The sequence below is a fragment of the Halteromyces radiatus genome (genome assembly GCF_025201355.1).
Source record: "Halteromyces radiatus strain CBS 162.75 chromosome Unknown BX664scaffold_4, whole genome shotgun sequence".
NCBI classification, from domain to species: domain Eukaryota; kingdom Fungi; phylum Mucoromycota; class Mucoromycetes; order Mucorales; family Cunninghamellaceae; genus Halteromyces; species Halteromyces radiatus.
Window position 1 is genome coordinate 3,424,020 of NW_026251690.1, and position 12,741 is coordinate 3,436,760.

The 12,741-nt window shown below is 33.1% G+C and overlaps 4 protein-coding genes across 4 annotated transcripts; 3 read left to right on the forward strand and 1 right to left on the reverse strand.

The window, feature by feature from the left end:
* Nucleotides 1-1,351: 1,351 nt before the first annotated feature.
* On the forward strand, nt 1,352-3,689 carry BX664DRAFT_146641 (P-loop containing nucleoside triphosphate hydrolase protein). Its single transcript, XM_051539878.1, has 9 exons — nt 1,352-1,503; nt 1,564-2,023; nt 2,091-2,277; nt 2,330-2,492; nt 2,554-2,667; nt 2,760-2,824; nt 2,901-2,969; nt 3,046-3,251; nt 3,323-3,689. Exons 1-9 carry the CDS (start codon nt 1,434-1,436, stop codon nt 3,660-3,662), a joined length of 1,674 nt encoding a protein of 557 aa, XP_051400840.1. The 5' UTR covers nt 1,352-1,433; the 3' UTR covers nt 3,663-3,689.
* Nucleotides 3,690-3,850: 161 nt separating this feature from the next.
* BX664DRAFT_334428 (uncharacterized protein) lies at nt 3,851-6,855 on the reverse strand. The gene is made up of 12 exons (XM_051545709.1): nt 6,755-6,855; nt 6,203-6,651; nt 6,083-6,122; nt 5,853-5,996; nt 5,727-5,770; nt 5,506-5,637; nt 5,077-5,401; nt 4,866-4,984; nt 4,717-4,778; nt 4,518-4,630; nt 4,303-4,429; nt 3,851-4,235 (listed from the first exon to the last, which is right to left on the reverse strand). Exons 1-12 carry the CDS (start codon nt 6,818-6,820, stop codon nt 3,883-3,885), a joined length of 1,974 nt encoding a protein of 657 aa, XP_051400841.1. The 5' UTR covers nt 6,821-6,855; the 3' UTR covers nt 3,851-3,882.
* A 331-nt stretch (nt 6,856-7,186) lies between these two features.
* On the forward strand, nt 7,187-8,887 carry BX664DRAFT_281380 (rhizopuspepsinogen precursor). The gene is made up of 5 exons (XM_051541519.1): nt 7,187-7,480; nt 7,571-7,655; nt 7,745-8,111; nt 8,196-8,531; nt 8,622-8,887. Exons 1-5 carry the CDS (start codon nt 7,203-7,205, stop codon nt 8,780-8,782), a joined length of 1,227 nt encoding a protein of 408 aa, XP_051400842.1. The 5' UTR covers nt 7,187-7,202; the 3' UTR covers nt 8,783-8,887.
* Nucleotides 8,888-8,991: 104 nt separating this feature from the next.
* BX664DRAFT_334432 (uncharacterized protein) lies at nt 8,992-12,488 on the forward strand. The gene is made up of 11 exons (XM_051545710.1): nt 8,992-9,235; nt 9,302-9,532; nt 9,611-9,744; nt 9,828-10,041; nt 10,116-10,170; nt 10,243-10,443; nt 10,507-10,625; nt 10,735-11,013; nt 11,098-11,373; nt 11,472-11,969; nt 12,053-12,488. Exons 1-11 carry the CDS (start codon nt 9,020-9,022, stop codon nt 12,380-12,382), a joined length of 2,553 nt encoding a protein of 850 aa, XP_051400843.1. The 5' UTR covers nt 8,992-9,019; the 3' UTR covers nt 12,383-12,488.
* Nucleotides 12,489-12,741: the final 253 nt, after the last annotated feature.

Here is a 12,741-nt window from a genome sequence, read left to right on the forward strand (position 1 = left end):
ACCAAAGACGTCAATCAAAATTCATCTATTCCATGGCCCTCTATATTTCCCACCACCGATACTATTGCCGTTCCTTATCCTTCGATCTTACAATCCGATCAAACGTCATCCAATTCAAATAGTTCTTTATTCGAAAACTATACCAAGTCATCAACCAATGTACAACAACAAGTTTCTAAGCAAGACAGATCTCCTGTTGTTCTTGATGTACCAACTACTATTAATGATTACAATACTTCCACATTGACAAATAAAGTCTCTTTGTTACCTTCACTATCGGCATCGGATATCAACACTACAACATCAACGGACAATCAACTTTATTCTCAAGTATCGTCAATATCTCAATCTACTGGAATGTCAACTTCAAAAACAATCAAAACAACAAAAACTCCAACATCGCCTATACCAGCCCCAACCTCAACACCAAATAAGCTACCAAGTCAAGATGAAAATAAAAACGGGAATGATATCAGAGTGCATGATAAGGATACCTCCATGGAAACTGATTTTACTCATACAACTGTGACCGACAACAACAACAACAACAACAACAACCATGACGATAATACCTCTGACAGTCATGATGATGATAGGGCTACCTTGGCTATAGGAAAACAGGGCCAAGTCAATAGTAGTAGAAAGATGGAAAAAGTAAACAGCAGCAAAGAGGAAACGACTACAGCTATCGACATTATATCCTTAGTATCACCAAAATCAACAACATCAGAGAAAATGGATACGACGGAGGATAATGATGGCTATATGTATTTGGATATTAATGATAGTGATGACAGTATTTTATTTATGGATGCAGCCTCTGACTTAGCTAGTCAACATAGTACCGTATCAACCACAAACTCACCAGAATCTTCAACATCTGATGATCACATCAATGCAGCAAGACATGATATCCAATCAAATACCAATGATGAATTACCAACCATTCCTATCAACGCTCTATCTCACAATGAAGATCCTATCTATATTGATCCTCACTTTGTTAAAATACTCAAGCCACATCAGGTAATTGGGTGGATGATAATGACAAATTGATAAAAGGTTGACTGTTATTTTCTCTATCTAGGTCGAAGGCATCCAATTCATGTGGAAACAGCTGATAGAAGAGAACAATGGATGTGTGTTAGCTCATTGTATGGGATTAGGTAAGCAAAAAAAAAAAAAAGAGAAAGTGATGAATGACAGACATACTGACTAGGTTTAATTATTAGGAAAAACATTACAAGTGGTAGTATTGGTTACAACCTTATTTCAAGAAATTGAAAAAAAGAATCTAAATATACCAAATGATCTCATAGTAAGAAAAAAAGAAATAATGATATTACAAAGTCACTAACTTATAAACATTATATTCCCATGAGTAGCATAAACGAATATTGATCCTGGCACCCTTGATTACTCTTTCAAACTGGATGAATGAATTTGATCTATGGATACCCCCTACTCAATCATCAAATCTATCACATATTTTTAACTTTGCTGGTAAAAATATCAAAAAAGATTTATTAGTACCTATTATTGATTTTTTTTTTATATATAAAGATATTTTCAATGTCAATGAGGATAGGCGTGTGGACTTTGTCAGACGGTGGTACAATGATGGTGGGATTATGCTAATGAATTATGATCAATTCCGAATATTGCTTACTACTTCATCGCGAATGGATGATTATGGAGTGATGTTATACAAACCTTCTTTAGTGATCCTGGATGAAGCCCATCGTATCAAAAATCCTGCTGCCTCTATTAGTCAATGTGTGAGCAAGATTCAAACCCTTCGAAGACTATGCTTGACTGGTTATCCTCTTCAAAACAATTTGAATGAGTACTATTGTATGTTGAACTTTGCATTTCCTGGATTACTTGGTGAAGTCACTGTGTTCAAGGCTATTTATCAAAAACCTATCGAATCAGTTTATGCTGACTCTACTCTTAATGTACGACGCTTGGCCAAATTCAAACTTTTGGAACTTCAACTTATGACATCAGATATTATTCATAGGTAAATAATAATAATAATAATAATAATAATGGGAAAGGAACTGACAATGGTTCTATATATATTATAGGAAAGATATCTCCATCCTTGCACAAGAACTTCCTGGAAAAACTGAATACTATATTCAATGTCGACTTACTCCTATGCAATACTCCACTTATATGACTTTTTTGGAATATCCAAAGTTGATTCGAACAATCATGACTCAACTCATGTTATTTAGGGCCATTTGCAATCATCCAGCTATATACACAAGAGTAAGACAAAGAAAAAAAAAAGAGAACCAACGTATTCATTATTTGACTATAGATGTTGACAAATTGTAATATGATATCAAGGCATAAAGCTGTGGGTAATATCAATGATGATGGGGATGATCTGGAGCCGGTTGATCAAGATGAATATGGTGCAGTTAGAAAGTATGCGAAAATGTTACCCCGCGATTGGCAGAAATATGGATTTACTGAAGAAGGTAATGACAGAAAAAAGAAGAAAAGAAAAGAATAATGCCTTATTCATGACGTATATTATAGATGTGAAACATTTGGATAACTCTCATAAGGTTCAACTCGTCTTGGCCATTAGCAAACTTTGTCGATCAAAAAAGGAAAAACTGGTCATTGTATCTCATAGTTTGGTATGCTTAGGTAAAAAAAAAAAAAAAAAAAAAAATGAATGTATCAATTATAAAAATATTATATTTATCTTTTTTTTTTTTTTTTTGGGTGAAATGACTCAGATTTCCTTGAAGAGATATTAGAGAAGGAAGAATTCAATATCTCTAAAATCGATGGACGCATCAAGGTAAGTGAATAAAAAAGAGATTAGGGTTAATAAAAAGTTACAATTATTGATATGGGTTTATTTCCTCAAAAAATAGCAACGACAACCCATTATTGACAAATTCAACGATGATCCAGCTTGTGAAATTATGCTTTTATCAGCAAGGGTAAGATATATATTGTGATCTACATATATTCCTTGATTTTCTTTCATGTCTTCTCACAATAACGTATACTTTTTAGGCTGGTGGTATAGGTGTTAATATTACTGGGGCCAACCGGGTAATTCTTATGGATAGTGATTGGAATCCTTCGCATGATGAACAAAGTATTGCTCGGTTATATCGTTTTGGTCAAAAGAATCATGTGTATGTTTACCGACTATTGACTTACTCGACAGTAGAATCCACTGTGAATACATTAGCTCAACAAAAACGAGGATTATCAGGGTAATATATATTATATATCTTTCTTTGTTGCGTTGGCATTGGACTCATATTTTTTTTCTTTTTTTGATTAGTCGTGTTGTGGATAACAAGAAAGGCAAACTCCAAGAAGAAACCGCCACTCGATCTTATTACAGGACACCGGAGAAGGATCCAGTATGCCAAGTGACAGATCAACAAATCAATGAATTGGATGATAAGATCTTGCAACAAGTACTTCAAACTTGGAAAGCATCAGTAGTGGCGATGAATGTGGAAAAAACCAATCACGGAACCAGTAGCAGTTTGGACCCTATGGATGATCATGTACAACCCAGCGACAGTGATCTGGCTGACATGCGCCGAACAGCAAGATTCACCCGAGCCAATGCCAAATCTTATCATCAAGTTCTCTTACATTCTTTCTCATCCTAGAATATAGTTGTAGTATATTTATTTTCAACATTTTTTTTTTGTATATTCCTTTTTTTAGTGTTGTACCCATTGTTTTTTATCTGTACATAGTGTTATGAAATATAAAATAGAAATAAACATGAAATTTCCATTGGAACTTGTTCAAAAAAAAAAAAAAAAAAAAAAGGAATCCATATCAATAGTAGTAATACTAATAATAAGAACAAAAATTGAATTTTATTCATAAAAAGGGAGTCATCGTCCAGGTTAAATAATCACCCACAACCATACGAAGTAAATATCTAAAGTAACCCATTTCATTTGGTATTTCAGTGTAAGGAGAAAACTGTTCTAATTTATCCATGGGAGCTAATGTCAATGTCGCAAAGTGTTCTTGAATTAAAGCCATCACTTGATCAGGACTGGGGTACTTGATTTGTTGAGCAACTTGCCCTTCTTCTAATGCAGGTTTGAAGTGATTACAGATAGTCCGGATGTTAGCAAAGTTATTGGAAGACAATGGAGGAGAGCGGTCGCTGGATGATGTTGTCATTGCTGTTTGTCCTTTTTTTCCGGCTATGCTGCTTTCAGTTACTATAAAAAGAATAAAACAAATAAAATCCAAAATCATCTTTATTCCTCTTTTTCTTTCTTTCTTTACCATAATGAGATAATGCCATAAAATCATCAGAGGACCGGATAATCTCATAGAATAGAGAATCGAAACTTTTGGTATCATGTAAAAATACTTCACCATGAGTTACACACATATTAAACACAGTAAGTAGCTGAGAAGAAAAAAAAAAAAGTAAGTAAAGAATAAAATTCAATCTTTTTTTTTTTTTTTTTTTTTTTTTTTTTTTTTTTTTTTGGTACCGATGCCAAAAAGGGATTAAATTCTTGAGATTTAAGTTTAAGTTGATCTAAATGTACTGATGTAAAATGTAATACGGTTGTGAGCGTACACCAAAGCTCCGTCCAATGGTAATCTACATTGAAAAAAAAAAAAATAAAGATGGTTCAGATTAAGTATATCGTTTTCTTTTACTTTTTATTCCATCATTTGGTTTATTACCCAGACGAATACGACGTTTGTACAAGAAAGAGAGTATTCTATGCATGACCGATAATGATAACCTATATACACAAAAAAAAAAAAAAAAGGGAAATAGAGAGAATACAGTCAATTTTAATGAGTAAAATTCACCATCGTCATCATCATACTTATAAGTCGCCATATCCAATTTCTTTCGCATGTTATGTTTGAGGAACAAAACGAGATCATCTATGATAGCACATAATAAAAATCTTGGTTTCTTGACTTTTGGTAGTGGGGGAGGTCGCTAATATTGTCATTTTCATAAAAAAAGAAAAAAATATGTGTAGTCAGTACACTCTTATCAAACCATATGCAAACAACTTTTTGAGTTTTTACCTGACGACATAATCGAACCATCTGTTCCGTTTCCTGACCCACCATGGCAGTCAATAATCGTGTTTCTTCGCAGAATCGCAATAAGATCAGCATCACCAACTTGGTATACACAAATGATCGATCATTTCTGTTGTGTTGGAAAAGGTAAGAAGCAAAGGTCAGTAAGCTTACTAACAACTTGGAGAATGGTTGTATTGCTGCCGTAGTATTGCCACTGGTATTGTTGTTGCTCTTGGTGATAGATCGTGTTATCATTGATATAAAACGGGGATTCGTATTCACCAAGTCATAAAGTAAAAGAAGCATGGCTGAATCTGCTGGAGGGCTATTATGATGTTATTGATTATCAATATGAAAGGATACAAATCAATGTCAGTTCCAAGTTAATAACCTTAATTTTTCTTTTTTTTTTTTTGACATTTCACTTACAAATCTATCAAGGTATGGGCATTGTCGATGTCAATAAAGGGAGTTTTCGAAGATCCAGGGAACCAACTAGACATATAGGTCACCACGCTTTTTGTGATGGATTCGTCTTCATCCTTAAGAAGCTGATATTTTCTACACATATATATATATAAAGATCATTGTCAATACTTGTTTCTTTCCTATAGTCTAAACCATGATCAATTTTTTCCTCTGTAACTTACCGTGTCATGTCATTCAAGATGTCGGTATATATCGTAGCCAATTTCTAATAAGAAAGTATGCATAGTAAGAATGAAGCAAACGATCATGAGTACGTTTCCTTTTTTCTTCTTTTTTTCTTAACTTACTTCCAAGACACTTTCTTGCTTGTATTGAGATAATACATGAAGATATGGATTTCGGGTTTCATACTTGTTGTAGTTGGATAACATAGCCAATAACATAGTTGCATTGCGAACTTCAACGTCAGAGGACAAGTCATCTGCAATCACCTGATATATATAGATTGGCATAATAAAGAGAAGTATTAGTAAACTTACTTTTGATCAATTTCCCCTTTTTTTTTATCATAACTTACCGAGAATAATGTTGTTGATAGATCATGATGCATAAAATATCTAAGAAAAGATGTTATGTTAATAGTTGGTTCTATTCCATTCCATTTCTTCCTAGAAAAAAATTATCAATAAGTACATACCCGTTGAAACTGTTTTGATTCACATTGTCATTGCCAGCAGATAAGGTGATAGCTAAAGAGAGACTATAAGACTTGGTGACTTGTTGATGAAGTAAAGTATCAAGAGCAGAAATAAGTTTTCCCAAAGAAGCATCCGCCTTGTCAAGACCAGTAAGTAGATCAATAATGTTGAATTGTGAAAGACGTTTTTTCTTGAAGAGAGCTCGAACAAGACAAGTAAGCAAGATGATGGCGTTGATTTGACGTGTTTGTTCTACTGCTGTTGTAATATCGGAAGCTGTCATCCTTTCCAAACAAGCAGAAAAGATGCTATTGATGTTATTACGTCGTCCTAGTAATGACTCTTCTGAAGTTGTTTCGATAAATTCAAATATACATTTCGTGTTGATAGGTAATAAAAAGTAAGTATCCCAAAAAGTCGTAGGATCATTGGTGAAAGTGGTTTCGCCCTATCCAAAAAGAACAAAAAAAAAAATAATAATAAAGAGATAGTTAGTATGTTTCTCTTGAATAGGTGTAGTGATTCATTCTTTGTTACGTTTTTAATATAACCTTGAAAATAGTTTCACTAAGTTCAACGAACTTTTCCTTAAATACAGGCTTGCCACGTTGTTGCATACAATTTTCTTAAAAAGGTAGAAGAGAGAAAGAGGAAAAGAAAGGAACGGAAACCGAAAACATCATTTTTTTTTTTAGGGTGAGAGTTTTTTTTTTTTTTTTTTTTTTTTTTTTTTTTTTTTTTTTTTCATTTTAAAAGCGGTAATCCAACCAGATTTTTCCCTGAGCCAGTTTAGATTAGATCAAATCTAACCTTTGGGAATAACCTATGAATTGTAATTTAACAAATGATGATTTTTTTTTTTTTAGATCATGATAAAAAGGAAACCCACATGCAAATATTTGACATGAACCTTAATATTACAAGGTATTTAAACTCGTAACGTTGATCTCCACTTTTCATCCTTTCTCATCAATTTTCTTTTTATTAAAAAAAAAATCAATGATTATCAAGTTATATTATTCCATCTCGTTAGCTATTTTAGCCATCCTTGCAGGTCAACATGCTGATGCTGCTCCAGCCAAGTCATCTACAGGATTCCATACTGTTACCCTTACTCTAAATCCTCAATATCAAAGAAATGCCACCAGAGCGGTCTCCAAAGTCCATTCCAAGTATATGTCGTTGTTGAACCTGGTGCAACGTGATCTTGATTCAAGAAGTACTCATCCATCAAAAAAAACGGGTGATGTAATAATGACCGATTATGAAGATATAGAGTAATGCCTTGATAAAATACCAGATGCATCTTTTATTATTCTTATTCTTATTCTTATTATTTACCGTTACTAACCCGTACTTATATATAGATATTTTGGTACTGTCAATGTTGGTACTCCAGGTCAACCTTTCAAGTTGATTTTTGATACTGGTTCATCTGATCTTTGGTTTCCAGTAAGTAGATGCTCATGAAAAAAAAAAATAGATACTGCTTACTGATTCCTTCTCTCTCTCTCTCTTTTTTTTTTTTTTTTTTAAACAAGTCCAATTTGTGCCTTCTCTGTGGAAAACATGCTAGATTCAATCCATCCAAGTCGTCTACTTATTCATCTGGCTTACTACCATGGATAATCCAATATGGAGACGGTAGTTCAGCTACAGGAATCATTGGCAAGGATAACGTTGATATTGGAGGTATTGTTGTCAAGGATCAAACCATTCAAATGGCTTTACATGAATCTTCCAGTTTTCAAACCGGTCCAAACGATGGTCTTCTTGGTCTTGGATTTAGTAGTCTTGCTACAGTGCCTGGTACCATTACTCCTGTGGATAATATGATCAAACAAAAGTTGATCAAAGATCCTATCTTTGGTGTTTATTTGGGAAAACAATCTGCACATGGAGGTGGTGGTAAGATATACAAAAAAAAAAAAAAAATTATATATAAAATAAAAAAAAAAATAAAAAAAAAAGGTTTACTAATACTTGAATTAGAATATACATTTGGGGGAATCAATCCTGCTAGATATCAAGGAAAATTGACTACTGTTCCAGTGGATAACTCTCAAGGTTTCTGGGGTGTGGACGTTACATCCATGGTTACACTTGGAAATTCATCATCATCTGCCAAGACTCCCTTAACTGGCTCTTTCCATGCAATTATTGATACTGGTACCACTTTGGTAGTATTACAAAAAAATATCGCAACCAAGGTAGCAGCTCATTATCATGCTCAAGAAAATAGTGATGGTACATATACTATTGATTGTGATGGTTCTAAACTCGATCCTTTGGGTATCACTCTGGGTGGCACTGTGTTTGAAATTCCAGGTATGTATATCATCATCATCATCATCATCATCATCATATTTTTCTTAATCAATTAATTCATATTCTTTATTTATATTTTTATAAAAAAAGGGGAAGACTTGGTCTTTCAGAAGCAAGGAAGTAAATGTATTGCTGGGTTCGCCTATGGTGACTTCTCCTTTTCTATTCTAGGTGATGTTTTCATTAAGAATAATTATGTTGCTTTTAATCAAAAGGTGCCTCAAGTTCAGATTGCACCTATTAGACATTAGATATACTTTTCTTTTAAATAAAAAGTTTTTTTTTTCTTTTTTTTTTTCTTCTTCAGCTGTCAAAGCCATTTTTGGTATGATCATTTCACTGACCGCGGGGGAAGGGAGGAAAAAAAAAAAAAAAAAAGCGGTCATTGATCTCGGTTCTGAAAACTTTTCCCTTTCCTATTCTTTTTCTTTTTCTTTTTCTTTTTATTTATTTATTTATTATTATATTATATCCTCACTTCAATAATAATGCCTGGATTTATATTGGAAGAAGGGTTTCCACTTGCTCGATTCCAAAATACCATTGGATCAACTCATATGAAGAATAAATTTATTGTCGACCTCAATCCTTTATGTTCCACATTATCCACTAATAACACGATCGAGCAATCTGACACTGAAACTGCTACTGACGCTGATCAAGTGGTTGTCACCATACAAGGTGAAGGAATCAAGTTATACGATGTAAGTCATTAATCATGATTTAACTATTGAAACTCTATACTAACCAATATCATACTATTTCTATAGACAACCGCTCAAAAATGTTTGAAATCTTGGACAACCCCTCCTGGTATAAGTTTTGCCCATCCTGCTATCTATTATCCTGCTACAGGAGACGAAACTTTAAACTACACTTATGCTTTGGTTGACTCTGGATCCGATATTACACAAAAAGAAGAACGTAAAACTATTTGGATGTGGAAAGACGCTCAAAACAATGAAGAGATCGCTTCTTCTGCAAATAGAGTATCAAAAACAGTAAGTTAACAAATGAATTGACTGACTTCATAAAGGCTATCAAGTAACTAATTCTTCTTATTTTTTTTTTTGAATTAGTTCGAACAACGTATTCAGGCTATTCATGTTTCTCCATCTCTTCGCTTCAATACTATCTTTGTCTATGAGAATGGATCTATTGATCTAGTCACCAAAGATCTTGATCGATTCACTGCCAATTACAAGAACGAAAGGTAATATAGAAAAGTGATAGTAAAAAAAAAAATCAATGTAATAGTCATATTCATTTTTGATTTTGACTTTATATCTATCATAGTAACGAAAATGTAATGTGGTCAACTGTATTCGTTACTACAAGTTCTCATATTCGTCCATGCTGTATTCCCAACTCTATGGTACCCGCCAACTCTACCATTGTTGTCACTATCTGTCAAGCTGAAGGATCAGATAACTATTCTGTCAAATTGCATTACATCAACGAAGAACGTAGAAGTATTAATGTTGCTGCCGAGATCGATTTGAACCTCAAGGTAAGGAAGACGAAAAAAAAAAAAAAAGAATTCAGGAAAAAGATGAACGATCGACTAACTATGATTTCAATTAGAACAAACCTGTTTCTTTCACTTTGGACTCTACTCTTGGTATTTTGACAATTTTAGGTATATTTATTTTGTTGAAACCAAGGAAAGATGGCTGACTCTTTTTTTTTTTTTTTTTTATTTCTATTATAGAATCTGATGGTATGTGGACAGTTTACCATTTATCTCTCAAACATCGTTCTTCCAACAAAATTGCGGCTTATCTCGAACAAGGTTTCCAAACACAATTCAAGCACTATCAAGTTTATAACAAAACAGTTGGTAATGTTGCTTCTATGGCGGCTTTGGCTGATAACTTTGTGGTATTTGTGGCTCCTCGCATTAATGAAAAAGGTAAATAAAATATCACGGACTTGACTTTGATTGATATCTGTTACTCATTATTATTATTATAAGGATCAAATTCGATTGAACATGTCGTTAGTGTTTGGGATGTGAAATATGGTACTCTCCAAGCAGAACAAGTGATTAAAACTTCGGAAAAGCAAATCACTTCTGGCGATTGGATCTGCAAGGTAAAAGAAAAAAAAGAAAAAAAAAAGACGTTATATATATATAGTTATTCCTTTTTGATTCCAATCATATATATCTTTAATCAAAAAAAAAAATGATTCTTATTTCTAGGTGGATGTCTTAAGAAACTCACATATCGCTGTTACTATTTCCTCGATTCAATTCAAAACTACTGGCAATGGTAAATCTTCCAAACGTGTTGCTGACACAAAATCTGTAGTGACACTATGTCCTTATTACAATCAACCCATGTCTCTGATGGCTGCCATGAACAAGATGAAGTCTACTGCTACCTTTTTGGGAATTGATATGCACTCATTAACAGACAAGACAAATTTAAATATTGGTCTCACACGAAGTGGTCAAAGTGCTGTGTTACGAGGAATAAAGGTAAATATGATGTGTAAAAAAGAAAACAATACATATTGACAATCTTTGGTTTTTTTTTTTTTTTTTTTTTTTTTTTGGTTGTAGCCGGGTAAATACGACAACGAGGTCATTTTAGAAAAATGGAACACTCTGATCGAAGAGAATCAAAGTTCTGAAACGGCATTACTGAAATCATTGATGGACGACAAGTTAACAAAGGAAGAATTCTGCAACATATTCATGAATCATGTACAAATGAAACAAAGATCATTAGACAACGATTTGGTATCATCATCTAAATATACAAAAGAAAACCTTGAAGCAGATCAAAAACTTTGTTGGAGAACCTACTTTAGTAATAAACGAAATGAAGAACGAAGGGTAAGAATATCAAGGAGAAAAAAAAAACGAAAACAATGACAAAAGAGAAATACACACTAAATTTTCTTTTTCTTTTTCTTTTTCTTTTTTTAAAATAGACTTTGTCAAGTGAACTTTTATCGGTTGTAGTGGGTCGTATTTTTGCAACAAAGAATGGAAAGCCAGATTTGACTTTCTGGTCACCTTGTATTCTCGTATATTTAATGGCCATGAAACAACTTCGTAGTGGATTTATCAATGGTGGTTTAATGCGTGGATTAGTGGACCATAAAGCCTGGTATTTGGTTCCATTGGCTCTCGAAACGGTGATTGACATTCCTGAAACAGATCTTGTATTACTTATCAAGGAATTAGTAGCTTTATGTATTCAAGAACAAACTGCATGGTGGCATGATAGTTTCCCTCACTACTTGAAGATGGTGATGCAAGCTCCTAGAAATGAAATCTATCTACAACATGCTTTGAAACGATTGACATTGAAGGAATTACCGATTGTACTAAATGCCATTGTCCAATGGTTGAATGGGAAGGGATTGAAATCCAAAGGTCTCAAGTTACATCATAGTTCAAATGATTCACTTAGAAAACGCAATAATGTATATATGATTTTTTTTTTATTTTTATTTTATTTTTTTCAAACACTGAATGACTCAACATTTATTTTTATTTTTCTTCATAGATTGTGGAATTTACTAGTACTCTTCTCGATATTCACTATCCCACAATTATTTTAGAACCTTCTCTTCATGATATGGTGACGGATTTGGTGAAAGCTTCTTTGGCATTAACTGAACAAGTGGAAGATTTAGAAGAACTTTCAGGTATTTTGGCACCATTTGAACGAACAAGAAAAATCAAGACAAAGGAAGCAACATTACGAGCAGAAGAAAAGAAATATCAAAAGGGTGCTCCTCGTGTAGACAAGAAATTAGCACCAACGAAACTCAACACGAAATATGGTGGTGAAGAAGGTGTACCAGTATATAGAGTAGAAGTATTTCAATTTTAGTTTTGTAGTTTAATCTATTTGTTCTCATCCTGTATTTTCACATCTTTTTATTATTATTATTTACCAAACATTTTGCATGCAATAAAAAAAAAAAAACGATTCATCACATAGAAGAAAAGAAGAACATTTATCATTGGCTGCAAGATTTTGCCACAGTTTCTACTCCGCGTTTTTATTTTTATTTTTTATTTTTTTTCGTTTTTTCCTATTTCTTTTTCTTTTCTTTTTTATATTTTTATTTTTTTCCATCTATTTTGTATTCATACGTTGTATTCCCTTTATACAAAATATATATAATTTATTTGAATTCACCAAATATTACCATCTTCTTTTAGCCAATGTAATGAACACATTTGTGG